The sequence below is a fragment of the Passer domesticus genome, chromosome 1 (assembly GCF_036417665.1).
Source record: "Passer domesticus isolate bPasDom1 chromosome 1, bPasDom1.hap1, whole genome shotgun sequence".
Lineage (NCBI taxonomy): Eukaryota > Metazoa > Chordata > Aves > Passeriformes > Passeridae > Passer > Passer domesticus.
The window spans coordinates 26,326,221-26,354,006 of record NC_087474.1 but is presented as its reverse complement, the minus strand read 5'-3'; the positions used below and the strand labels follow the sequence as shown (position 1 = coordinate 26,354,006).

Genomic DNA, 27,786 nt, shown 5'->3' with positions numbered 1-27,786 from the left:
GGAACAACTTTTGGTGTAGAACAAGTATGGATGTAGCTGCTTTCAAGCCCTGGCTCTGCATTTTGAGGTGCAATTCCATTGCAAGAATCAAAGAAATAGAAGAGGAATAAAAAAGTATATTCTAAACCATCCTTGTTTACATTGATATAATTCTCTCTTCATGATAGTAATTTCTGATCCAGTAGATTTTATCAGAGAATGTGGCCTACATTCACAGTGACCACAATGAATAATAATCCAGTGGAAAAGCTGCTAACAATGTGTTACTGTTATCCCTGTTATAGCCAGGGCTACTGTTTATATGCTATTAGCACTCTCAGGCATCCTTCCAAAAACACAATATAGTAATGCTTTGTTGTGCTCTTTCTTTCTCAAGTTCCATCCTTTATTTTGTCATGGGAGATTTGAAGTCTCCTTTAACTTTGTAAAATGGAAGTGTTTTCTTGTCATTACTGTATTCATTGTAGGTTGGGAAGCCCGAAATCTTTGTTTTTAGGTGTTGTTTTCTTTTGAATTCTTTCTTTCAAGATCAGTTCACTAAGATGTCTGGTTCCGTGATATTCCAATACCACCCACCGCCTCGCACCCCTCCTGTCTGTGTTTTCTCATCAGTTCCATCTGAGAGGGAAAGTACACATTGACTTGCTCCATGCTGTAACGTGTGAGCAGACGAAGCTTGGAATTCATACTGAACTAATCCTGTATAATCCTGTATTCCTTCTACTTTCCTAAAATTGTTTGACAGGAATTTCATGTATACAGGGAATGAAGTATCTAACATGATTTTGATGATAAAGGTTTAAACTGATGCTAATGAATACACCACTAAATTTATGGTTTCCTTTCCAGTAGATCCTCTGTTATTGATAGGTATTGTACATATACATAGTATAGGCTTACATAAAGCTTACCTAATTTATTGCCTGCCTTCAGCATTTTTCCAGGTTTAGCATATTTTTGAAAATACAAGGGAGCTAGAGCAAATTATATAGCTTTTTCAATCTAATTTCAGTATATATTTACTGCCTTTTCTGAATAACTACTTTATATTCATGGATTACATTCTGATGATTTGTTTCATTTTTCTCAACGTGTGCAAACTTCTGCTTTGCCAGTTAAATCTTATTTTATATTTTCCCAGTATTTATTTACTGTGCTTTTCTTGTTATTCTCGTGCCCTTGTTATATGACAGTTCTTCAGGTTGGCATCTTCTCTATGTTTCAGTGTGGTCTTTGTTTTGGTTTGGTTTTTTTTGTTGTTTTTTTTTTTTTTGTTGTTGTTGTTTGGGGTTTTGTTTTGTTTGGTTTTGTTTTCTTTAAGAACAAACATAAAAGCTATATGATGCCAAATCAACAATGGACTTCTGTAGTACCACAATAGTACCCCACCTGCTAGAAAATAAAAGTGCCTTGTAGCTTCCCATCAATTTGCATTTGGCTTTTCAAGCAGAACTTGACAAGAGACATAATTCAAGCCTGTTTGGGTTATTTTGTAAATTTTAACAGAAGTGCTTATTTCCTTATAGCAATGATTTTCCACTAATTTTGTAATTGATTTGTCACTGGATTTTTCACTAATTTTTTTAACTGTTCTAAAGTATCATCAGGTTTTTCTTCTATGTTACCTGTTTTACTCTTAGTTCCTGTGGATCTCTTATTTGTTTTCCAAGTAATATATTATGTAACTGCAATTTTTATAGGATATGATTTGGCAAATTAGCTTGTACTAGGAGGGAAAATAAGACCAACATTTAAGGGAAGATATTTCCTGTTTGATATCCATCTTGAGCTTTTGTTGTCTTCTCACACTATGAAATCCTGAAATGAGAAATGGACATAATAAAACTTCTTCAGCTGTGACAACAACCTCTAAATCTGACAAGAAGTACAAACTGCACCCACACTGATGTTATTAATACATCATGAGATATGTTTTGTGGTGTATTCAAATAACACAAGAAACTCAAATTGTGAGGCTTTCAAAAGTTTTATGTAAATATCACCATGTAAATTTACAATGCCATGAACAGTGTTGCAAGTCATGTTGTTTTGAGTGGAGGAATGAGAAGACAGACCTGCTCTGCTGTGCCAAAAAATTCATAAGCTGCTTGTTCTGCAAAATGTTGCTTGCCTATCATCACAATTCAGTTATTTATTCAGAAAATAAAAGGTAAACAGAGCCACAAGAATGAATATTTCCGGGCTCTCTTTCCTGCATGGCATATCTTATGTTCAAAAGATTTAAGAAGAGTTAACTAACAGACTGTTTCACAGACACCAAGGACCTAAAGGATAGATGTGACACAAGGACCACCCTAAATTAGTATGCCCATCAGAGGATTATTGTGATAATTTTTGAAATATTTGGTGCAGCTATAAAGTCTCAAGTGCAAACAAGTTTCTCAAGAAGAGAGGAGTCACTGTAAAAGAAAAGGAAAGGAAAAATATAGTAAAATAACTGTATTGGTACTGCAAGGTTAGAACTGTGGAAAGAAGAAGGCAGAAGTCCTTCTACAGAGGGTCCTTAGCTTTCTGTAGCTTAACAGGGGCTTCAAAAAAAATCTCACACAAACAGTTTAAAGTAGACTTAAGTTTCAGCTGCAGAGAGACAAGGTGGTTTGGTTTTTTCCTTACTTTCTTTTTTATCTGTGTTATATATGCCAAATATTTGACTTCCATTTTCAGAATATTTTGTTTCTCATTTGAGTTAAATTTATTGATAAGAAAGTTTGCACTATTCAGCAGCCATTTGAAATGCTCTGCCACTGGTATTTTCATCCATTCCAGTTCTGCAGAGTGTTGGTAAGACCTAAGAGCTTCCAGGTGTCAGCAGGTGTGGGAGCATCAGCTGAAAGGGGAAACTGAGCTGCTTTTTACCTGTTTCCCTTAGTGGAAGACACATAAATTGCCCTTTCTCTGCTTCCTGTTTTTCAATTCTACATAGATAATTTTATTAGAGAAATATAATACCTTATTTTGTTAGTCAAGTGTGAGAGGGCTTTTTTCTCCACTAGAAAAGCCACAGTTGTTTTTCATAGCTTTATCCCTGCCATGAGTAGTGAACTAGAGCTCTGTGGATAATGACATGTGTCTGCCAACAATCTGTTTCCACGTATTTGTGAAAAAAAATTGAGAGAGATTCTCTTCATTGTTCCTTTAAATTGTACCTTGGAGTTTTCATGACAAAAAACCAAAAGCAAGCCACTGCCATGCCTATGAACTAAACTATTTGCTCTTCAGTATTCAGTTTTTCTCCACCATATATCAATTATGAATCATGACCCACATAAGCTGAGTGGTGCTTGTGTTTGTGTGTGCCTACTGAAGGCAAACAGAGTAGCATGGCAGACAGATGCAGCATTTTTATATAGGTCGTATTACTCTTCCTAATTCATGTCCGTTTACTGTTAAGACCTTAGGCACAGTCAAGCAGTCAGGATAGTTTGTCTGCTGCCTTATTAGTGTGAGATTATTTCCCCCTTCAGCATTAATTAAATGAGATGCATTGATTTGTGCTGACTCTACAAAGCCCTCTGTGGCTACAAGGCTTATGTGGAGGATTAGAGAGGAATATCTGCATATCAGTGAATACTTTTGCAACAGCTGCTAGGAGTATCAATGTGAATGGAGGAATTTTCTATTTAATTGCTTTTATGTGCAATAAAATAAAATTTTGTATAGTATAACAGAGTCTATATAGTCCAAGATGTCTGTCACAACTTGCTTTATCCACTTTTATTAGGATTTTTAGATGTGTTTTTTTCAATAGTCTAACCTGAAGCAATGCAAATTTAGACAGAAAAAAGAAATGTGTTAAAATTTAATTGAGACTTTCTGTTGAATATTTATTCAAAAGTAAATATATTTCCCCTAGGAAATCCTAATCTAGTATGGTAGTAAGCCTAGGTTCTCAAATTGTTATTAAAACATTTTATTGTTTCATAGCCTATATATTTTCTCCTATTTTTTAAAATCTATATTATGTCATGTGTTCTCTAGCAAAATGTTACCTATTGCCCTGCACCAGAAGTCCTATCTTAGGCCTCTGAATTCTAGTGCCTCTACATCTGCCTTGTCAAGAGGACATCAGTCTTAAAGCAGTCATCCATCAATCCAAAGAGCTGTAGGTTGTTCGCCAGAGGAAGAATTACTGATGCAGGAGATAGTTAAGCATGAACAATTGCTCTCAGATTTTCAGCCTTTGAAGGGTAATCGTGAAAATAAAAAGAAAAAACCGTATGGTGTTCAATCTATCTTTCTGTGAATCAACAGAAATATTAATAATCTCTTGAAACACATATCTTCTGATATAAATGAAATGCAAATCCTTGCATATTTCTTTATCCTGGAAGATGAGATCCATGAACATTGTATTTCCTGGAAAAAAAAAAAAAAAAACAAAACTATGAGAACAACAGAAACCATTTTGACATTGCAGGTTTTTTTCTTTAAAACATAGCATGACATTTGCTCATGAAAGTAGGAGCATAATTCTGTCAGTTCTAGGGAGTTAGGAGTTCATGTAAACATTTTGTGAGATGTTTATATTTGCACCCTTCAACTGGAGTAGTCAGTCTGTTCCTACACATTGCACATGCAGTTTGTGGGGAAAAGTCTCATATCCACCTACTTATCCTGCTTTGTCATTACAGAAAGTGTAAGTCCATTAAAGTCCTCCCTTATAAATTTTCCATCATATCTGTTAATTACTTTGTTCTAGGAATCCAGATTTTATAGCTAATTAGCAATGGGATGGTAAACTTCTCCCTTTTACTAATGAGTTCAGTTCATACTCCTAGTGGTTCACAGCCATTTGTTAAATTGTGGTTCAGTAATCTTTAATGACAGAATAGCCATGTTCTCACTCATAACAGGCAGCTGCCCATTTCACAGCCTCATAGGAGCTGAAATAATTGAGAAACTACTGCCCTGGGAACAGACACAGGCCCTTAGATATAAGCAACTCTTTCCAACACCTCTCTGGACCATGCAGGCTGTGCCCTGTACCACAGTACACCACAGTCACATCTCTCCAACATCCTCAGATGTTGTGAGGAGAAGGAAGTGATGCAGTGGAACACTTCAGTCAGGAGAAAATGCAGGCAAAAAGTGAACTGATGATGTCCAGAGAACATATCTTCAGCCCTTAAAGTGTTTGGTTTCTATTTCACCGTGTCTTCACCTTCTCAGCTCTTCTTCGAAGACATTTCACTGCTCTCATTCTGTCCTTCTCTCTGCATCTACTGTATTTTACCTTGGTAATTTCGTGCTTGTTCTTTGAACCTCAAAGCTCTGGTATGACTTTTGGTGCATTTATATTAAGCAGCCAGTCTGTGTGATATAATTGGGTGACATTCCACCACAGAGATGCTTACCCACACACTAGAGGCTTTTTTCTGTAGTAAGGTTCTATACTAACACACACACACACACACATAAGGTTGGTCTAACACAAGCAGCACCTTTTCAAGGCTGATTTGATCAAACTGAAAACAATACTGAAAGTTTTAAAATGGCTCCTTCACATCCTTCTCATGTCAGAAACTATGTATCTGCTTCACTAGTCTCATTTGCATGTAGTATTTCTGGTGTCTGCATTTCAATATTTTTTTGTATAGCAACATTTTGTCTTCTCACTTGCTAAATTTTTTGCAGCATGAACAGTTTACAAGTAAAACCATCTGAAATTTAACAAAAACAACGAAATGTAGACTTCTCAAAGTCCCCGAACATCTGCTTTCTTGCATTTGAGTGAGAAATTCTATGAACTTACAGAGATCATCCTTAATCACCCTAAAAGATATGCTGACTTCATACACAAAGAAAGGCATCTGAGGTGATGACAAGTCTAGAGAACCTTTCCTGAAAAGTGCCATTTGATAGGTAGTAAGTGGAGTGGAACAAGTAATTTTCAACAAGAAATATACTTTTTTTTAATTCACACTTCTTTCTTGACTAAAGTGCTCTCTGTAGAGAGAAGTGTGCTTCTTCCTCAGTTCTAAGGGAGTCCAGTAGAATAGCTAAATGTTAAATAGTCTGTTGAGCAAAATACTGAGGCCCCTGAGAGGAAATATATGCTAAGGGATGAATATGCCAAAAACTTTTTGATGTCAGATATAACAAGGTCATTTTCATTCTGCATACTAATTACGTATGGAATGCAAAGCAGAGAGCACAGTGTTTGTATTTCTTCCCTTTGTCCTTTGTTTTGATTTTGTGAGAATATTCTTCGTTACATTTCACTCTCTGGCCAGAGAATGCCAGTGTAAGCTCTTGAGAGCATTTTGTTCTGTTTGTGCTTCACCAAAATATTACTTTCGGCAGGATGTTTATTTCTTTTCTCCTCTTTCTTTGTTTCCATGTAGTATCTCCTTACAATTCTCTTGACTATGTTCTGAGCCATTTATTTCCTCTTCCCTCTCACTATCTTTTCTTACCCTGTTCCTCCTTAGTCCTTTTTGTTTTGCATTTCCTCTGTTGTTTTGAATTCTGACTCTTTGCCGTGAAAAGTAACTTCATAGAATTGGATCCTGAGTTGGCAGGAATCCGCAAGGATAACAGAATCTAACTCCTGGCCCTGCAGAGGACATCCTGAGTCACACCATGAGCCTGAGACAATTGTCCAAATGCTTCTTGAACTCTGTCAAGCTTTGTGCTGTGGCCACTTCCCCAGAGAGCCTGTCCAGTACCCAACCACCCTCTGGGTGAAGAACATTTTTCTTATATATAATCTAATCCTTGTGTTCTTCATTTATTTGTTTTCTTTTCCATCTGTTTGGAAAAGCTGTGAAATTCCTTTGTGGACCCCCTTAACAGTGTTACTATACCAGTGGTTAGGAGTTTTTTAATGCTTGTCTTGCATCTTACAAAGAATAAATGTTTTTCTTTCTGCTCTCCAAAAATGCTCCACACTTCCAGAATCTCCAAGCCATCCTACCATGTTAGAGCTCCTTTTTGGCGCTTTCATTGGTTGACTCCATTCTTGGTCTCTTCTTAACGTGTCTTTTCCATTCTTCTTGTTCAGCTGTTTGACTTTCATATATGGAGTTTGGGTCTTGATGCTTTTCTAAGAAAATAGGAAGGAGGGAGAGGAGACCATCATAGACCAGATATCATGGAGATGGCACAGGAAAGAGCTGTATGGTGAACAGAAGCCATTCCATGAAGCTTGCAGGATTAAGTATGAGATTGCAGTTCAGTATTTTTTCATTATAGACTGTGTGGGTAGTGTCATCTGGACCACTGCATCCTCTACAAAATGCATTAAAATATCAGCAGGTTGCAGTTTTCCATGCTATAACTCTTCATAAGACTATATCTGTGGTAGGATGCTGTTTTGACTTTTTTGCTTTCTATGTTAAGGCAGTTCTAGTGACTGACTTCAGTCTTGATATTTCATGGGTAGTTGCTCCAGTGGTTTGGTTTCATTTGATAATTTATGGAATTGCTTGGAATATAGCTCAGGGTAATTTAAATGTTGATAATTTATGGAATTTGATATTTTTTTTCCATTTTATAATTCATGAAATTGCTTGGAATATAGCTCAGGTTAATTAAAATGTTACCTGGAAATTGCATATAGTATAATGTATTTGATACAACTTCTGTCTGCAAGATTCTAAATATGTTGTTAAACTTTTTGCCCTTGTTTGGATGAATTGAAGGGAAATTAATCAAAATAATTTCTAATTTGTCAATTATTTTAGTTTAGTATGTTCCACACAGGCTATGAAGTGTTATCAAAATCCCAAAATACCATGGTATCCCAGAGAAGATTTTGGCAAAGACTGGGAAGATCCCTTTGAGAGTTACTAAAACAATCTCAGAGGTCTGTGGACCTTAAAATAAAGTCTTTCTGAAGCAGCCTGTACTAATTCAAGTTACCTGCTGTACAGTGTATTTAAAACAACTTGAATTTGGATTTTTCAGTCCTTAATTACCAGAGACAGAAATTTCATAAATGGTAAATGGCATAACTGTGTTATAGTAGAAAGATTTCTCCATTAAAAAAGTATTTAGAAGTTATGTTGAAAGTAAAAGCAGCATTTCAGAATCACAAGTAATTTCATAGGGCAATGAAGTATTCACATAGTTCTATCAGACAATAAATATCACTAAACATTTCTTGTTTGAAGGGAATTGTTTTCTTTAACTTGCTTTGGTTATTTTCCATTTTCATTCATTAGCTTCCTGATTGTGTGAGTGCATGGTTTTGTACGGCAACTGAGAGGACTTGTTGAAAGCTCATTTCTAGTGCAAGTACAGGCTTTGGTATTTATGCAATCAAAGTTCAGTGCAGGCTGGAGCTCTGAGATAGGGTGCATCAGATTTCTAGGACTCAGAGATGTCAGGTAAGGTGAAACATAATCAATTTTGCATCTACTACTGCAGGGCAATCTATGTCAGCACCTCTTATAGGCAGGGATGTGATCCTCACAAATTTATTTTGTCTAACACAGCGTCTCCTTCATACACTTTCACTGAACTGTTTGCTCAAATAACAACAGCTCTTTAATAAATATGCTTGTGATTCAAGGTAATAATATCCTAGTCATTTTAAGGAAGACACATTTGGTGAGCAGTAGTTTCACAGGACTCAAGTCCAGGATGTGCTCTTTATATTTATTTAAATATTTAACACTTCTAAACAAAGTAAAACCATACAAAATAAAAAAATCACCTGAATTTGACCATAAAATACTATAAACGCTACATTTTTTTTTAAATTATTTTCTTTATTGAAAACAAATTAACTATATCTAAACCAACAAATTAACTAGAAATAGGTATATAGAATTGAAATCTAAGTGGTTTGATTCTTTACAAACCTTGAGACTGGTTGTTATTGGTTCCTTTTAGAAGAGACAGAACAGCTTTACTTAGAGGCATAGGTTAAAAATAATTCAGCTCTGATGAAAAGATTGATCCCCTTTGAATTATAAAAATTCTATATATCTGACAAACGATTGAAACATTTGAAGCCTAGTGAACCATGGCAATCTTTTGAGGATGATCTTAACCAAATATGGGTTAATTTTGCAATTGTTTTCATTAAATATTTTAATGAAATATTTTAATACAAGGTTTTGAATCTGTAAAGTGAACATTTGCTAATGGTAAATACTTTTCAGATCTGACACAGGATAGTGAGGAGAGAGTTCAGGATATAGTTGTAGTAAACATGCACTTAAGGTCAGCTTTTTATTTGATGTATTATAGCTTTTCCTTAAATATTGGAATAAATTACACATATTGTAGAGCTATGGCATATGTTGCTTTTGAAAGAAAGACATTTTCACTTATTCAGTGAATTGAGGCCTCATGTTACTCCCTGCAGACCATGTCATACCCCTTCCAACCTCTCTGGACCAATGACTTAACCAAAACAAACATCTGCTTTTCCATTCACTGCAATTATTCAGTGTGCTACTGGGGGCAGATGGTTGTTAATCGGCAGATCATTAATGTGGCAGGATACTCTCTCTTTCTAGCTTTAGAAAGGTCACAAGGTGTTAAGTTCCCTTGCTCCAGGCTGGCGAGATGGATTTCTTCTCAGTTGGATTTTTTATGTATAACTGCAATTGAATTACTTGATACAGTTGTGGAGTATCTTTAAATTAAACCTTTTTTCCTTAAAAAAATTACACATATCATTTTACAGAGTAAGAATGATGCTGCCAAGAGATGGTTAGTGTCAATTACACTGTAGCTGTCAGAAAGTTTGAATGCTGAAATCTGGAGAGTGTGAATCCTAATCAGATGGGATGATGAGCAGTGAGGATGCTCAGCTGCTACTCTAACAGTCTCCAGCTATATGTGTCAATTTTCTGCAGAATTTAATTTATCCCTAATGATGAAGAAATCTCTCTATTCACACAGTCCTGTCAAGTCAAACTTTGGAGAATCTAAATGAAGCAGACGAGGGCTTCAGGGAGAAGTTGCAAACTGACATGCTGAAGAGATTTCACTTTCTTTTCCATTCATGCAGGGTATATTGAGGAAGCCTGTATAATTCCATGTCCCTCAGACTGCAAGCTCAGTGAGTGGTCCAACTGGTCTCGCTGTAGTAAATCCTGTGGGAGTGGGGTAAAGGTTCGGTCTAAATGGCTTCGTGAAAAGCCCTACAATGGTGGAAGACCCTGTCCAAAACTAGATCACATCAACCAGGTAATTTGATTTATATTTACATTATTGATATAGCTTTTTCCAAACTTCAAATAGCTCTTTTATCTGTATTTTTTGTTGTAGAGAAACACTATAACATAAGGAGCAGATGGAGGTAGAAGGAGTATGTGTTGGTTTAGAGTTCCTCAGGCAGTAAAGAATCTGTCTTAGTTACTTCCTCATCTGCAAGAATTTTGCATATTTTGTGAACTGCAGATTGCAGACAATAAAACATACTTACATGCAGATTTTGAAGACTGTTTCCGAAGCTCTCTTACCTGAAGGGATTCTCCAAGAAAGATGAAGAGAAACTTTGTACAGAGCCATGTAGTGACAGGACAAGGGGGAATGGCTTCAAACTGAGAGCAGATTTATATTATACATTAGGAAGAAATTCTTCACTCAGGGGGTGATGAGGTCCTGGAATGGGTTATACAGAGAAGTGGTGAATGCTTCATCCCTTGAGATGTTCCACGCATGATTGGATGGGGCTCTGAGCAAACTGATCCAATGGAAGGTACGGGGTTTGGAACTAGATGATCTTTAATATCACTTCTAAACTTCTAATTTTCTAATATATGACAGGGAGTAAAATGTCTAATTACAGTTACTCAAACTGGCAAGATTTTTAGTGTAACTTCCTGACCATCTTAGATCAGAAAACACAACTCTCAAACAGTCATCCCAGTGTCCCTTAGGGGGTTCTCCTCAAGCTGGAGCTTGACCTTCTTGGGTACACTTGGGTACACCTGCCCTGGCAGTACAGTTCAGTCACAAATTCTGAAGTCAGTCTCCCAGCTGTCCCACAAACTACACTTGCTATTGCAGTGTGGAGCAGTCTGACCATAGAGTCTGGATCCTCTTCATGTGAAACTAAACCATAAAATGTAATCCAAGAGCACCCTGAGAGTGCTGGAATGCTTGGACCGCTAACAAGCATTTAGTCTTTGTGACCAAGTTTAGCACTAGCCCAAGTTAAACCCTGAAGTTTCTTTCCTTGGAGAGTTTTAGAAAGGAAAAACGTTCCTTGTCAATTAACTTATTCTCTTCAAAGTTGATTTATATTCATATTACTGTTGAATTTAATTTAGTCTGCAGAGGCATGTTAAACAACGACATGATCTTTTCTGTAAATATTCAAAGATTTAAAAAAAAAGTGCTCTCAATTTACATTTGAATAAAAATGCATGTACTTAATATTATCCTATTGACATTTTGCTAGAACAAAATGAAATGGCTTGTTGATCTAATTTTCTACTTTAGGGGATGTAATTAGTTCTAATTTAGAAAATCATAAGTGTTTAACCGCAGCTAATAAACCAAGTTTGTGATCTACTTTAACAAAATACGAACTAGAATGAGGGTTGCTGGATTTGGGTCAGCATGTAAATATGCTTTGAATTAGGAGGAACGTGTTTCAATAGGAGCAAATTATAGTCTATACAAAAGTCTTTTTCCTTCTTTAATATTCATGTCGTACATAATAGGCTTGTATTTTTCTGCATCAAAGGTGATTTTGCTGGAGATCTGTTCATCACTTTTATGCAGCACTATTGCCCTCTGCCGGTACTTTGACTCATTTGATTTGTGGTTACATGATCTTTGACAAATAATAGTTGATCCCAAGTGTAATTGTTGTAAAGAAATATAGTACTTTCATGAAAAGGACATTCCACAGATAATGCAAGGATGTTGAAAAATATAAAGCCTGTATTTTTTATTTTTATATACATTCCCTTTCAACTCAGAAACATGCAGAGAAATGCACAGATATTCCAATTTTGAATTAGTTATTTAAACTAAATGTGATCCACCATTCAGCTAGAAAAGAACTGAATTTTAGAGTCATCGTTCAATAATCATTCAATAATATAATGTGTTTAACTTACATATTTATTACTTATATATGTAACATTCTTAATTGCATACATATGACTCATAATGGTAAAATTGGATCTTTGGTGCCCACAAGTATATGCACTATGGTTTACAGAAGAACTACGCTGTAAGATGCCACCTAGGAATTATGAACCTGATGACTACAGGAGAAAGACTACAACATGTTGTCTAGCCCAGGGAATGGGAGATGGGAGGGAGAATGCTGGCAGTCTGCTAGTACATACAAAAAGGGCCGTTGCAAAGAAGGAGGAAATAATCCATTTTCCATGCCCATCATGGATAGGATAAAAAGCAGTGGGCTTACACTGCTGCAAGCAGATTTGGATTAAGCCTTGGGAAAACTTTCTAATAGTAAGGCTGGGGAAACACTGAAATAAAATACTTAAGACCTTGTTAAGAAATTGTTCAGTGTCTCTCAGGGCTGACATTCGTGCCTGTGCTGTGATGAAGGATGAGCACAGTGAAAGCTGGATGTGTCACTCAATGTCTTTCCTCCTGGGCCATGCATGCCAGGATGGCTCCCAAACCACTCTCCTGCTGAATAAAGCTTGCTCAGTACTCACTTCAGTAGGCTAAAAGACATCATAATTACAGTAGTAATAGAGTCAGGTTTGATATAAAATCACGTCAATGGCCATAAGATGGTTTCAAATGAAGGGACTAATCTGAGACTCTTAGAGAAATTAAGGACATCCATATTTTCATTGATTACAAGCATTATTTTCCCCTTCATCAGTAGCAGGATGGGTATGCAATTCTTATACCACCCAACTGCTGTGGCCAGCAGTCATAGCTACAAAAATGCCAGTAAGGTCAGGAGAACACCACTCACATGTGCAATGCAATATAAAGTCCTCCTCTGGCTTTCTGTCAAGACATCCATTTTATGTTACTGCAAAAGCTGTTGAGTGTGTGGGGTTTATGTATTTCTTCTTACACTAACCAGGGTTAGACATATAGACATTTCCTGGAATTAAGGCTTTCCTATTCTCATTCTGGAAATTCTGGCGAAGAATTCTAAATAACAAATTTTTAACAGAGTCCAGTACCTTCCCTAACAGGCATTTTCACCACACACTTTTATGTCTTTTATTGTTAATCTAGTTCAGAGAAGGCCCAAGTATGTTGACTATGCAGGTGGTCTTGTGCATGGGCTGATCAGCTGCATAGCGATATGATGTCCGATTACACATTTAATGTTCAAGGCATTCTATTTTCTGTGGTATTTTGTTGCAGGTTAACCATCAAACCATCAGCAATCTTTTTCTACACAAGAAAAAAAATCAAGAACTTGTTTAAGACAAGTCTTAGACTGTCCAGCAGTTTTAGTTGTGCTGACTTGATGCATAGAATAATATGTCAAATTAGCTAGTATAATTTCAAGGCAATGGGCTTTAAGTAATTTATGCATAATTAAGATATTCCATGAAGGACTTAGGAACATTGGAAGGATGAAAATTGACAGTTCCATTTATTTGTTTGAATCTATTGCATTTAAAGCTGTCAGAAGAATTTCAATTCAGAAGTCCAGTGTCCTTCAAAAACACTGAGGATTTTCTCTTATCTAAGAGAGACTGGATTCCCTACTGTGTGAAAGTTTGATGTTCATTATAGGCAAAAAGGGAGAACAGTTCAAATAAAATATCTAACCAAGAGACTAGGTAATATACAGTTTCTTCCCACCAGCAGTGATGTATAAAATTTATTTTCTTCCAAGGGTAAACTTTTTACAAATTACCTTATGGTTGCAAAGGAGGTCCAAGAGAAAAAAATAATGTCCTTTTTCTTTGCAGAAGTAACAGAATATTGTCTATAATAAAAGCTAAATTTATGCCATTTAAATACCTATGCTTCACTATAATAATCCTAACTTTTTCATTTTGCTTTTTTTTCTTTCTTTTGGGTTCATGAAAATACTTTCTTCAGGCACAGGTAAGTGTTTATAAAATAGAAATTTAAGCTCAACATGCGCTTCTTGCTCAACATGTCTTGTCTGTCCCATTTTTTTGTGTATGTTTGAGTCAGTACACAGAACACTATAGAAATTGCTACATGAGATGCCATGTAAAAATTTGCATTCAAATCTAAACATAATACTAATTCTGATACACAAATACATTAGAGTGATTTTAAGCATAGACAATGAATATATAAAGTGATTCAATATATATTGGTATAATTTCTCTTGAGGTCACCACTCCTTAGCAATACAGAACCCCCATAACTAATTACTGGGATAATAATATAATAGTGGGATGGAATCATAAAGAAGAGATGTGAAGGACAGAGCTAAAGTGCTAGCAGAGTTTTAACAGCATTTTTTAAAAAGGTGTACTCATGAGCTAGCCTAGTTACAGACTTTATGTAAGTTCTTTTATGTTTTTGGTGGAAATGGCACGGCATGGGCTTAGTGGCAGAGAAAACCAGAGAATCCAGCATTCAATAGCTTCTGTCTTTTTGTTATTTCAGTAGTTTTCTAGCAAGTATTTAATCTGTATTGTTACTATAGTGTCTAAATCATCAAGTTAATATTTTTTATTGTTCCCAAGAGCATTAATGCTTTTTTATGTATGATCACTTTTGCATGTTTATCGTACTTGTGTGCACCAAAACTGACACTGAACATGGATTCCAGGTGTATGAGGTAGTCCCCTGCCACAGTGACTGCAGCCAGTACATATGGGTAACTGAGCCCTGGAGTGTCTGCAAGGTGACCAACGTGGACTTAAAGGAGAATTGTGGAGAAGGTGTTCAAACAAGGAAAGTCAGGTAAAACAATATTGCTCCTCCTTCACTTTAAAGAGCCTTCACTTTCAGCTTTGGCTGTATTTAATTTGATGTAATTCTATGTAATGCCTAGTGTTGAGTCCAGACCTGGAGCCTGGCTTGTATAAATCAGAATAGATTCAGGGAGTGCAATATGACTCTGTCTACTTGCTGTGGATAGAGACCTTGATTCCTAATTTAATCTATTGGTAATTAAAAGGCATCTGTGTAAATTAAGGATTAATACTAAGAATATAAAATTTTTTGAAGTTTTAATAGTTCTGGATTTAAAGTTATCAGCTGAAGCATGCACAAAATATGTCTAAACCATAGATGATCTGCATTATTCTGGTTTAGAGGTTGGCTAATATCAAGCAAATCACCTGCCCAGGGGCTCCCAGGAAATCACTGATAAGGATTGTCTAAATTATGTGCATGCCTTTATGTTGCTGTCATCTGTGAAAACAAAGATTGTTTTTGACTCTTCAGCTTTTCTTGGGTAATCATAGATCAATACTTATTTCATTTATGTGCTGACAAAATGTTAAAATGCCTCCGAATACTGTAGAACACAAAACATACGAAATCCATGGCAAGTGAAGTTTATGTGCAGTTCTTTTTTCCAGGTGCATGCTAAACACTGTGGATGGTCCTTCTGACACAGTAGAAGACTATCTGTGTGATCCTGAAGATATGCCACTTGGTGCTAGAAAATGCACGTTGCCATGTCCTGAGGACTGTGTTATGTCTGAATGGGGATCCTGGTCTCAGTGCTCTTTGGTAAGCATGCCAAAGTGCCACATTTATAGTTTTGGGAGGATACTTTAAAAGCGTATGTATGATGTGTTTTGCAAAGATGCTGAACTGATAACACCTATAAATATATATATATATATAGTGTCATCTTTAAGGTCGTTTTGTGTTGCCTGCAAATGAAGTGTGACAGTACTTTCCATTAAGCTAAATTCTTCCAGAAGAATTTCAGACTAAAAACAGACAGACTAAAATGTGCCCAGTGGTCACTCTTCCCAGTGTGGGGTGCCTCCTGTGTGGTGGAATAGTTTTGGCAGTGGCTTGTGAGTTTGTCTTTGAGCCTAGCTCTGAGCCTCTGCATAGCAGCACAGTCACTGAACTAAAAATGTCACTATCCTGATACAAGTGACAAAGTCTGCAGATCAAGACTGAGTATAGAGAAGTAATTTTCGGTCTCCTCTCCCTTTCCTTCCTGACAGGAATTTAAAAAAGAAATGTCAAAAACAAACAAAAACAAAATAAAACAAAACAACAACAAAAAACCCAAACAAACAAAAAACAACAACAACAACAACAAAACAAACAAACCAAAAAAACCAAAAAAAAACCCCAAAAAACCAAAAAGTGTTTTGGGACCTCTGAGAGGCTTTGGTGCACTACATTGCAGCATTTGGAAAAAGAGCATCTCAATATCCTGTTTATGAGTGAAATACTTACAAAGTACTAATACTGAAATATTCACTTGTTAGGAAAATAGAATGGTGTTACCAGGTTAGGTTAAAGAAAAGGGTTTCTCTTATACATTAGCAGGAACCTGTTATTTTACACTTGTGTTTTGGGAAGGGATTATTTAAAAGGTTGTTGTATTGCTGCATAAAGAGGTATCAGGGTGCCAAAATATTTAAGCTGTTTCCAATCTTACTTTCAAGCCATGCAATGGAAGTAGTGTCCGTGAAAGGTCAGCTGAATGCCTAAGACAACCAGATGATGGAAAGCCCTGTCCTGCTGCCACTGAGGCAGAAGCCTGCACTTTGAACAAGAACTGCTACCACTATGACTACAATGTGACAGGTATTTGTGTTATTATGCTCTAGTGACAGCCTGGGACCACATCTAACAGCTCCTTTCCATTCACCTTACAGGATGGATTTTTCTGCTTACCCATTCTTACCCAGACACAGCTGTGGAACTTGTACTGAAAACTGATTCAGGCTGTTTGATCCAGATAAAATATTAAATTGAGAATTTGCACGTGAAATGTGCATGCTGTAACTCCAGGAAAAGTATTTCTCATTTAATTTTGTGATTTACTCAAAATCCATGCGGACAAAACCAAATATGCATTTTTCAGGAATGTACCATGACTTTGACTATTTGCAGTAAAGGTCACTGTTTCCAAAAATGTGTAGCAGCTGGGCTCCGTGAGCCTTTGCATGTGTAAAAGTTGCTTGTGAAGGTTGTTTTAGGCCATCAGAATTAGGTGGGAGACTGGATCATTACGTATTCTATCTGAAAGTCTGCAATGCTAATGAATTCCTCCTTTGCAGACTGGAGCACGTGTCAGCTCAGTGAGAAGGCTGTCTGTGGCAGTGGCATCAAAACGCGGATGCTCGATTGTGTTCGCAGTGATGGCAAATCAGTTGACCTGAAATACTGTGAAGAGGTGAGTGGGTACCTGGGAGAAAGCTCCCTTCTAATGGTGCTAATTAATACTGAGCCAACTGAGCTGTATGGCATCTTCACCAGATGTTTTGCAACACTATTCATGGATTGTTAAGTACCTCTGAAATTAACCGAGCCATCAACTGATTTTTATACTATTTCCTTTGGTTACTTTTAAGTGCCTCTGTGAACACATGCTAATTATTATGTCCTGAAGGAAATTACTTAGAAACAATAATTAATAAAGTAGAATAAAGGTAATAAATCTCAATCAGAATGCTAATCATAATTCTAATTTGATACAACTTCTGCATGGAGTCTTGGACACCTGCCAGTATCAATCATTTACTCAATGTGTTGGAAAATATTTCTCACGTGTCGTTCTGCAGCTGGGCTGAATGCTAACTTCTTGTATCCAGCTGTGTGATGCAAAAAATACCCAACTAGTGTGAAAAAACGTGCAGCATGAATGTAATATTAAGTAGGAGTGTATAAGGAGAACTAGCTAGCAGACAGGAGCCCTTAAGTTTTGAAAGAGCTGTTTTGCAAATGTTCAAACAAACTTCCAGTTTGACAGCACTGGTTCCCTGACATTTTGGCCATTGATCCTAGTGCTTTGAATTACGTGGAGTCTGTAGTATGAAAAAAACCCCATGAAAACAGCACCAGTACTACTTTAAGGGCAATTCTACGTGCATTTCTGATGGATAGTAACTGCAATAGCTTCAGCTGCCATTCCCCCACCACCGTGACATCAGAAATAAAATAACTGGCAATGGGGGACAAAGGGGGAAAGGGGCCCATAGTAGTTTTGGCACCAACAGCTTTTCTGCAGGATCCTTCTGGCTACTAGCTGCTCTCAGGATATGCCCATAGAAAAGAGTCTCATCAGAAGTGGAGAGAGTCAGGAAACTCCTTATTTACTTTGGACTTATAATGGTGTATCTGACCTACTTAAACTTTTCCAATTTCCTCCAACATCCTGGATTCTTGAATCAATAAGTTCTTATCAAAGGCAGAGGATTTCAGCTGAGACTTACTTCTGTCACATGTTCCTCCTTCCCTCGTGGTTCTTGGGTTTCTAATAAAATCTAATATTTTCACAGAATCATAAAATGGTTAGGGTTGGAAGGGTTCTTAAAGATCATCACCTTAAAGATCAACGCCCCTTCTATGGGTAGGGTCACCTTTCACTCTAGCAGTTTGCTGAAAGCCTCCTCCAACCTGACCTTGTGAACACTTCCAGGAATGGGACAGCCACAAAAATAACATCACAAGAAAAAACTCAGGGTATACCAGCAAGTTGCTGCAAAGTTAATAATGCAATGCATTAATGATTTTTATAATGTTTTAATGTGTTAGAAAAGAGAAAGAAATGTCTGTCATTTCTGAGAGGTTGCAATATTGATTAATTAATACCAAGACCTGATGTAAAATATCCATCCAAATAAATGCTTTAACAGAAAGAAATTATGATTTATTTGATTTTATGAGAAAATATATTTCTTCTACTATAAATCCAAGAAATTATTCCTGTTAAGCAAAGATTTAAAACAACATTTAGAACTGATTACATTTTACACTCATATTTCAGAAAACCTTTGGAGTTTTCCTGCATTTAAGAAATGAAAGTTTATTATTCAGAAGAATAATGAGGGCAATAATATAATATCTCAAGAGCTACTTGCTGTAAATGACTGGCCAACAAACATCACTCTAGTGATGTCCTGGATTTATCAACAGATTATATAGAGATACATCTTGTAGAAAGCTCTGATCCACTCCCTAGTCACACAGTTAAGACTATTTGTTGACTTATGGATGTGTAAGCAGTGGTCCAACGAGGTCAAAGGCTGATCCAATAACTGAGGAGTAAAACCTGTTAACCTGATTAACAGGAAAGCCAAGCTCTTCAGATCTTAACAGACCCTTCACTCTTAAGATGTGAAAGCCAACTCTGTGACCTTGCAGAGTATTTAAGAAATTATCAAAATGTGAATACATACTATGCACTTCCTGCTAATGATCATTCAGGATGGGGGTTTCCGCTGTGTTTTTGCACTATAAGTGCAGTGCAGAAATATTAAGTGAAGTTTAAAATAAGGTGCATGTGGTTGGAAAAGTTGATGAATAGGAGAAATATGAAGTGATTTTGTAATGACCTAGCTAATGAATTTTCTCTGGGCTATCATAAAACTTTGTACTTGATGTATGAGTAAAGATTTGCTTAATTTATGTGTAGGTTCATTTACTGAATTATGTTTCTTCTTATTATATGCAAAGAAGAGAGCTCATAATAGATAAACCTACACTGATCCCTATGAAATTAAGATTCATTATAACAGAGTTGCTACATAGCTCAAGAAAGTAATAAAGCCATATATAAAAAAACCCTTCATGCTGAATTTTGTCTATAACCATCTCCAGGTATGAGCATCAGCAGAGTTAAATACTAATATTCCATCTGAGCACCTGTGTTCGGATTTCCTTATGTGTCCATATGATCTTGTGTTTATTTGAGTTGATCAGCTAAAGAAGGTAGGCAGTAGTCCTGATTACTGCCAAGATAAAAGAATTTCCAGAGCTTTTGCTAAGTCCTAGTTGTGTTAAACTCCTCAAACTCTCAAAGCGTAGTAATACTGAATTACTTGATTTCTACTTATCACAAAAACTTTACTTCTCTTTCTTTCAATATTTAAAAATCAAATCACCTAAAGCAAGCTGATCCTGTTCATATTCATTTTTATAGACTTATTTTCATTCATTTACCACTAATTAAAGATGAGGAAATCCTAGAAAACAGCAGTTGTGTCTGCATTAAAAAGCAGACTTTGCTGGTTTATTGGTGAATAGTCTGCTTGTCAGATTACATGATTAACCTCCAGCAGCAGGGTTTAATCTAATGCCAAAAATTCCCATAAATGAATACAGATACTTCTTGTGGATCCCAGGATTTAAAGAGCATGCTGGTGTGGCAGCCTGCTGCCCCTGGCATCTGTGACCAGAAGCACAGAGCGCACAGGGGTAGCTTTCAGTACTTGACTTTGTTGAGTCAGAAACCACAGCTCATCCAGAATAAAAGCGTTAGTGTGAGGGAGCTACTGAACACTTTTTCAAATATTTTCTAAGCTCTTCAAGTTGAATTGTGGTTCATCAGTTCAAGGAAGGAGAGGGAGAAGAAAGGAATATGTGAATACTATTGAACTGCAACCTGTCAGTTGTTCCCCAGATCTATTTAAGCAGCACTTCAGTATCTAAGACATGCAAATAGGAGGTCACTGTGGGTAATCTGGCCTTCAGCTTTCTCCTCTTCACTGTTAATATCTTTCTTGGGCTTTTCCCTCTTGAGCTGCTAAAGTCCAGCTGAGAAGACCAGTCTTGAAAGAGAGCAGTCATGTTTCTATAATTGGCAGGAATCAATTAAGCAGGTTTTAAAGCCTTTGCTCAGAAGGTTTGACCCAAATATGGACTTCAAAGTGGGTTCTCTAGCTTCCTAATCATCCAAATTCCAGATTATCCAAAGGTTTCAGGTGTTGTCTGTGTGTGATAGCTGTATAATCAAGGCTATACTGAACCACTGAGAAAAGCAAAGAACTCATTCTTTGATGTATAAAAGCAAACAGAGGTCTAAACCTTCATCTGTCTCAATAAATGGTACTGCAAATGCAACTTTAAAACTTGGTGAGTCTATCAGGAGGAGATATTTTCAGTACTTGTGGTACTGAAAGTTTATTTATGGAGAATGTGTTAATGTTGTGCCTAATTATCGCTGTATGCTTGTGTTTAGTAGGAAGAGTGGGTTTATCTCCTTTTTAAAGTCTTAAATACTGGTTTTATATAATTAACTTTTCCAGTCATTAAAATTAATAGGTTTTGAAATGTCTAGTTTGCTGCTTTTTTTTTTCTTTTAAACTAGGTGGGGATTTTTTCTAGTTAAAGATATTCACAACTGCCTAGGATTCTGAAATGCCTCAATAATAATCAAGGTCTGCTGGTGAGGTCCAGTGAAGAGAACAGTCCTTTGTGCTGAAAAGCTGTAGATCCTGTTCATGTTGGCAGGACTGATTTTCTTTCACACTTTAAATCATACACCCTATAACTGACCTCCCTTTTAACTCAGCTGTGCAAGATGCAGGCGTTATCATGCGTTTTTGCCATCAGTCACACTTCATCTTGTATCATATATTCTCATGTGTGTTAGTGAGAATATCTCTTTCCTCACATGGATGGGGAAAATCTGGAGCGTGTGAGTTTATAAGAACATAGAAATGGCTGTCCAGGATCAGAGCAAAGGAGCATGTAGTTGTTATGTCATGTACCAAGCATGAATATAAAACTCTTTCATGCCTGAGATGGGGTGTTGGGATAAATCATACCTGGAGAAAAACAGGAACAGAATATATTTTTGGGAAAACTTGGGTCTTGAGATTAATTTCTCTGTCCCTTTCATACTCCTCCAGCAAATGGAGCTTTTACTTTATGGATGTTAGAGAATTCTGGGTTTTTTGCAAAGTTTTTCAGAAAAAAATGCAAATATGTATATTTTTTTGAAAAATCATTGTCAGTGTCATGTCAATATCTTTGTATGGACAGCATGATAGAATAGAATAGAATAGAATAGAATAGAATAGAATAGAATAGAATAGAATAGAATAGAATAGAATTAGTAAGGATTTAGTAAGTAGCACAGACATACAAGAGTTTCCACCTACTCCTTTCACAGCTTCCACCTGTTTTCAGCTCTTGAACTACATTTGCCTGATGCATTTTCTGTGTGTTTAAACCTTCATATTTCTCTTCCACTTGTTCAGTCTCTCATGAGCTCCTGTAAACTTTCAGCATCTGGAACATCTTCTGAATATTCAATACATGTTCATCCTCCTCCTTTTACTAGTTTTGAACTTGGCTTCTAGTATCACTTATTAATAGCTGTTCAGTATTTTTGTATTCCTCTTTCAAAATACTTCATAAAATTGTTTTGTAAAAAGTAACATTTGGAGATTAAGCCCTCCATTTATAGGTTCTAGTTTAGAAAATTATTTATGAAAATGGGATTTATGCCTGTTTATAAAGATCAGTATATGCATTAGGACTGTCTTGAAGTGAGAATTTTAAATGTCTTACTTAATTTACAGGCCTGGAGTTTTGTGTTAACCATTTAACACTGTCTTTCAGCTTGGTTTGGAAAAGACATGGCAAATGAATATGTCCTGTGTGGTGGAATGTCCTGTGAACTGTCAGCTCTCTGACTGGTCCTCTTGGTCTGAGTGCTCCCAAACATGTGGCCTTACAGGTCAGTACATACCTTTGGGATATTTTAAAGACTGAGAATTCCTCTTTCTGTTTAAGAGGAAGTATTTGAAATAGAACCTGTATCTCAGTGAAGCTGGGTAGCATATCACTCATGGTTGAAGAGGAGATAATTGTTGGATAAGCCTATTGTATTTTAGTTCTCTTTGGGCCTGAGTGAAGAATCCCCCATCTTCTGCAAAATCTGGATGTAATGTTTCCTGCACAGTGACAGAAGGTTGCAAGGTCTTGTTTGCTGGAATCAGACAATTACGGGGCACATGTTTCTGTGTTAACTGAGGGAAGAACAGAGCAGCTGGCCTCTTCTCGAAGCAAGCCCCAGATGAGGAGCAGGAGTCTCCACTGAAATGGACAAACATGTTGTCACATTCATGAATAATATTTTTATTCAGGCTTCTGAACTAGGAAATTACTGCTTTTGTTTGCTGTTACAGGAACAATCCTAATCCTCCTGCACTTCTTACACTACAAACAAATGACAGAATATAAAGTGTCTGACTTGGAAAATATGAATCCTCATAACAGACAATACCCAACAGATCAGCTTTATAATTCAATTTGTGAAATCTGGAAAAAATTGCTTTACTCAAACACAATACTTTTCAGCAAAATAGAACTATCTTGAGGAATAAATCAGTCTAACCACTTTGTTGTTTGTTATGTTGCTGCTGGTTTTTGTTACAGGAAAAATGATCAGAAGAAGGACCATAAATCAGCCATTTCAGGGTGATGGGAGACCTTGTCCTTCTCAGATGGAGCAATTCAAACCCTGTCCAGTAAAACCTTGTTATCGATGGCAATATGGTCAATGGTCTACATGCAAAGTAGAGGTAAAAGCCATATGGGACTTAGAAGTTATGGAATGTGTGGGTCCAGGCATATTTTGATGTGTCTGGATACCTGCTTATCAACTCTGTAAACAATTTGCTTCCACCCCTCTTACACAAAAACTAAAATTTGTTTTTTTCCTTAGATTTCATATTTATCAATGGATACAACAGTGTCCTACAGATATTCAGAGTATAAATGTAATCTTTGGTACCTGAGCAGCATCTTTGCTAATAATTTAAATACTTATATTGTAAAAGAATATCAGCAGAAATATATTTACATATTAGAAGATATCTTCACTTGACATACTGCTCTGGTTGCAATTCAAAGGCATAATTAGCTCTGTAATTTAAGGAACAAGTAACAGTGACCAAAAATTTTGGGTTGGGTTTTTGTTTTTGTTCATGGTTTTTTTTTGTTTCAGAAATAATGAACCATGTCTTCTCTTTTTTGTCTTATTTTTCTCCTTACTGGAATGAATAAGTAGTTCAGCAAGAATAATAGGAGATAGAGTGGCATGTAACTCAGATCTAGTCTTTTGGCAGTCTTCTTCTGTTCAGTATCAGTCAATAAATGTTCTCCTTCTGTAGGATGCTCAGTGTGGAGAGGGAACACGAGTAAGGAACATCTCCTGTGTGGTTTATGATGGATCCATTGAAGATGTTGGCAAAGTAGTAGATGAGGAATTCTGTGGAGAAATAGAACCTATTATAGATGGTGATAAAAAAATAATACTTGAGGAAACCTGCACTTTCCCTTGTCCAGGTAACAAAGCTGTTCAAATAAATGTTGTATTTCAAGATTGGTTGGGTGTCATTATAGCTGTTAGGGCCTAGCATTAGCCACAGGCAATTAAATCTTTTCCATCTGCTTTACTGATTGGGTTTATCCATCAAATGACCAAGAGAGTGGCTTTTTAGGAGTGGCTTCATGACAATAAATCAATTAGAAAAAATACTAGATTTTACATTTGTAAAAGACATGATCTCTCTGTCACAGATTGTATCTATGAATATATTTTTTTTCACAAAATCTATTGAAATAACCTGTATTTAACTCCATAAGAAAGGGTATTGGTTTACAGCTAAATATTAGCACTAAGTATGTAGACTACTAACAACTTTATTAATACTTTTACCAGTGGCTAAAAACTTGATGCCTTTTATGGGTGTCTAAGGAAGATAAGCTAAGGCATCTTACTTTTTCTTTAAAAGCTCTATTCCAAATGAAACTAAAGTTGTGATCTCTGAGAAAACATGAGTGCCTCTAGTTGTTTGGCTCTCCGGATGTGATGTGCTCTATCATTGCCTTTGTGAACTGAATCTAAAGGAGCTGTTATGAATGATCAGGTCCATGATGCTCATACTGAGAAGGATTAAGAGCATATAAGAGCTGTTTAATTTCCAGTAAAAACCCTCCAGTTCATTCCAAACACTTACTTGTAGAATTAGAGGTATATTGCTGTTGTTTAGTAGCTGTTAATGATGAATCTTCAGAAGAGGTGTTAAACTCCTTCAGTTCTAATGTAGCTATCATTTCATACCAGTACTCTATTTTCATTCTCTTGAAACTCTCCTCTTTCCCAGAGATTTTTTACCAGTTCATTTCAGATTGGACTGAAGGTAAAGTTGTCTGAATAAATAGAATTTAATAAAAAATTGAGAGATTTTCATCTCTGCTTTGTACATAGCATTCCAATTTCATAATTTGCATGTATTTTTACTTCTTAAATGGAAACTGGAAGAATACAAAGATTACACTTATGTTTTCATATTAGTGAATTTTATTAAAAAAAATATAGCTGCTTACTGATTGCTTTAAAAATTTGCTGAGCAGGGACCTGTTCTTCAACAATCTCACATTTAGCTAGCAAGAATAACTGCCCTGTGGGGATGAGCTAATGATACGCTCCAGCTAATGTTTCCAAAAATCACTACTTGTTTTCCTATTATGTATACATCAGTTCGTCAATTATTCATTTCTTTGCATGCTTTCCTAAGGTTGGCAAATAAAATTCCTTCATTAATCAGGCATCCGGTCAACACAGTACTGATTATATCTGTCATCAGTATAATGCAAGGTAGCATGAATTTTTAATGGGTTTCTCACTGAAATAATGAGAACTAAGAGGTTTATTTATGAGTTTATGCACAGTCTAGTCCCATTTTCAATTGCAGTTTTAACAAAATGGTTTCCTTGTGTTGTGCCTCAGATATTCCTTAAATGTTCTGTAGCTGATTGTGCTAATTAGTGTCATTAGTATGATTTTATTTTTTGGTTTTACACTATGGAATTCTACAGGTCTATTACCCTAACATGAAATAGCAAGAACAAACATTTTAATCATGTTTCCATTTCCCTTTTTCTGCAAAGGATTTTTCATCAGTTTCTTCTACATCTATTTAGAGAAAGATAAGCAATAATTAATCTTCTTAATACTAGACAATGTTTTCTAAGATCAAAGATGAATTTAAAAAAATAAACAGCATAAGACATACAATGCACAATATCTTAAAATGTACAAAAATCTACACATTGGGTAGAGCATTGCAAAGAGACTCATAATGAGGGTGATCTCATGGGAATGTGACAAGAAACTAAAACTGTATTAGAGCAAATAGCCCTTGTATAATCTTTTTATATTTTCTACAGACACAGACATTCAGCTAGTATCAAAATAATATCTTTTCTACACCATGAGTCAAGTCTAAAAAGATGAATGAAAGGAACTAAAAAGAAAGAAAAAAAATAAAAAACTGTACTTGTGACATTTTTTAAGACATATTCATTGTAAAAAACTCTTGACATGCAATGATCATTCATCTTATAAAATTGCTCTTTGACAGGGGACTGTTACTTGAGAGAGTGGTCAGAATGGAGCCTTTGCCAGCTAACCTGTTTTAATGGTGAGGATCTTGGGTTTGGAGGAGTACAAGTACGATCTAGAGCAGTGATCATCCAGGACTTAGAGAATCAACATCTTTGTCCAGAACAGGCTTTGGAAACAAGACCATGCAATGGTAAGCACCAAAATATATGTAAGGCTGGTTCGTGTAAGAAAAAAAATACAGAACAACCATAATTTTGTTTTCTTTCTGTTCATGGTATTGATTTTAGGCAAATGCAAATTTGATAAACAGAAATGCACTTAAATTGTTGTTTTCCATAAATCAACCATAAAGAGAAAAACTTTCAAGTGGTAACTATCATATGCCACCCCTCTAGAATTATTATTTGTTAATAATGACATTTCTTTTTATATGGGACAAATAATTTCCCTATACACTTAGTAACATTAACAAAAAGAAATCTCTGAGTTTTGATTCATAAGCAGATTTAGATTTCTTTCTACCCTTTGAATTGTCAATTGCATGACAATATCATTAAAATGTCTCAGCCATGCTTAGCACTGCTAGTAGACAAATTGTCTAGGAAAAGTAGTTTCCTGTACCAACTTGCCCATTCAGAGGCCGGATTGCACAAAAAGGAATTTTGTATTTATGATAGAGAGCTAAGGTGCAGAAGAACTCCATGATTCATCCCAGACCATAGGAGATGTGCACAGAAGAGCTGAGACATGAAGCCAGAGGCAGCCCTAGCCACTTCACCAAGCACTGGAGCACAGGCTGAAGCTCAGTGTTACCAGGAAAGGAACCTGACCCTTAAATGAGTTTTGCACAACAGATGGGCCACAACCATTATGAGTTTATTGGAAACATTTCTTCTACTCATTTGCTGCATTAGGCTTGCTCATAATCCTAGTTAGTGTCTCAGACACATCTGGTCTATTCTCTATGTGCCCAGTAAGTGCAGGAGACCCTGGGAGCTCCACATGTGCGGTTCAGTGCTGGATGAAGGAGAAAGGGGCTTACTTAATAACTATACCAGCCATTAATCATAATGAGTGTGGCCACAAAATGAGTATGGTGATCTGATGAGTGTGGCTGATGCCTGTGGTGGTCTATAACCTTGTCATTAAATGTCTTGAAATGTGAATTTTCTCTGTGCAGATGGGCAGTGCTATGAGTACAAGTGGATGGCTAGCCCATGGAAGGGATCTTCTCGGACTGTGTGGTGCCAAAGGTCAGATGGTTTAAATGTCACAGGTAAATACTCATTTGATATACACAAAAAAACCCCAACAAAAAACGCCTGGAAAACAGGTGGATAATGTGTTTTCCCAACAAACTGAAAGAAAAAATGCCCTTCCAGGTGTATGAATCAAAATCATCTTTTTGCATATTAAAGATATTTCTTTTCCAAAATCATGCAGCGTGCAATGCTTAAAATAAGTATTAATATTATCTTCTGTAGTGGACCTGAAATGTTTTACATTGTATGTGTTTGGGGGTTTTTTACTATGGGCATCTTTACACTTCTAAATGTAGTGTTTCAAATTTC

The 27,786-nt window shown here is 36.3% G+C and overlaps 1 protein-coding gene across 1 annotated transcript in view; it reads left to right on the top strand.

Moving 5' to 3' along the window:
* The window catches only part of THSD7A (thrombospondin type 1 domain containing 7A), a 260,490-nt gene that overhangs the window by 221,982 nt on the left and 10,722 nt on the right, over positions 1–27,786 (top strand). Inside the window, exons 17-27 of the mRNA XM_064411230.1 lie at positions 9,989–10,167; positions 13,178–13,183; positions 14,699–14,832; positions 15,456–15,609; positions 16,512–16,653; positions 17,130–17,245; positions 22,420–22,537; positions 23,239–23,384; positions 23,976–24,150; positions 26,232–26,405; positions 27,396–27,491. Coding sequence (XP_064267300.1) covers positions 9,989–10,167; positions 13,178–13,183; positions 14,699–14,832; positions 15,456–15,609; positions 16,512–16,653; positions 17,130–17,245; positions 22,420–22,537; positions 23,239–23,384; positions 23,976–24,150; positions 26,232–26,405; positions 27,396–27,491 — 1,440 coding nt within the window. The remainder of the gene's footprint in view (positions 1–9,988; positions 10,168–13,177; positions 13,184–14,698; positions 14,833–15,455; positions 15,610–16,511; positions 16,654–17,129; positions 17,246–22,419; positions 22,538–23,238; positions 23,385–23,975; positions 24,151–26,231; positions 26,406–27,395; positions 27,492–27,786) is intronic.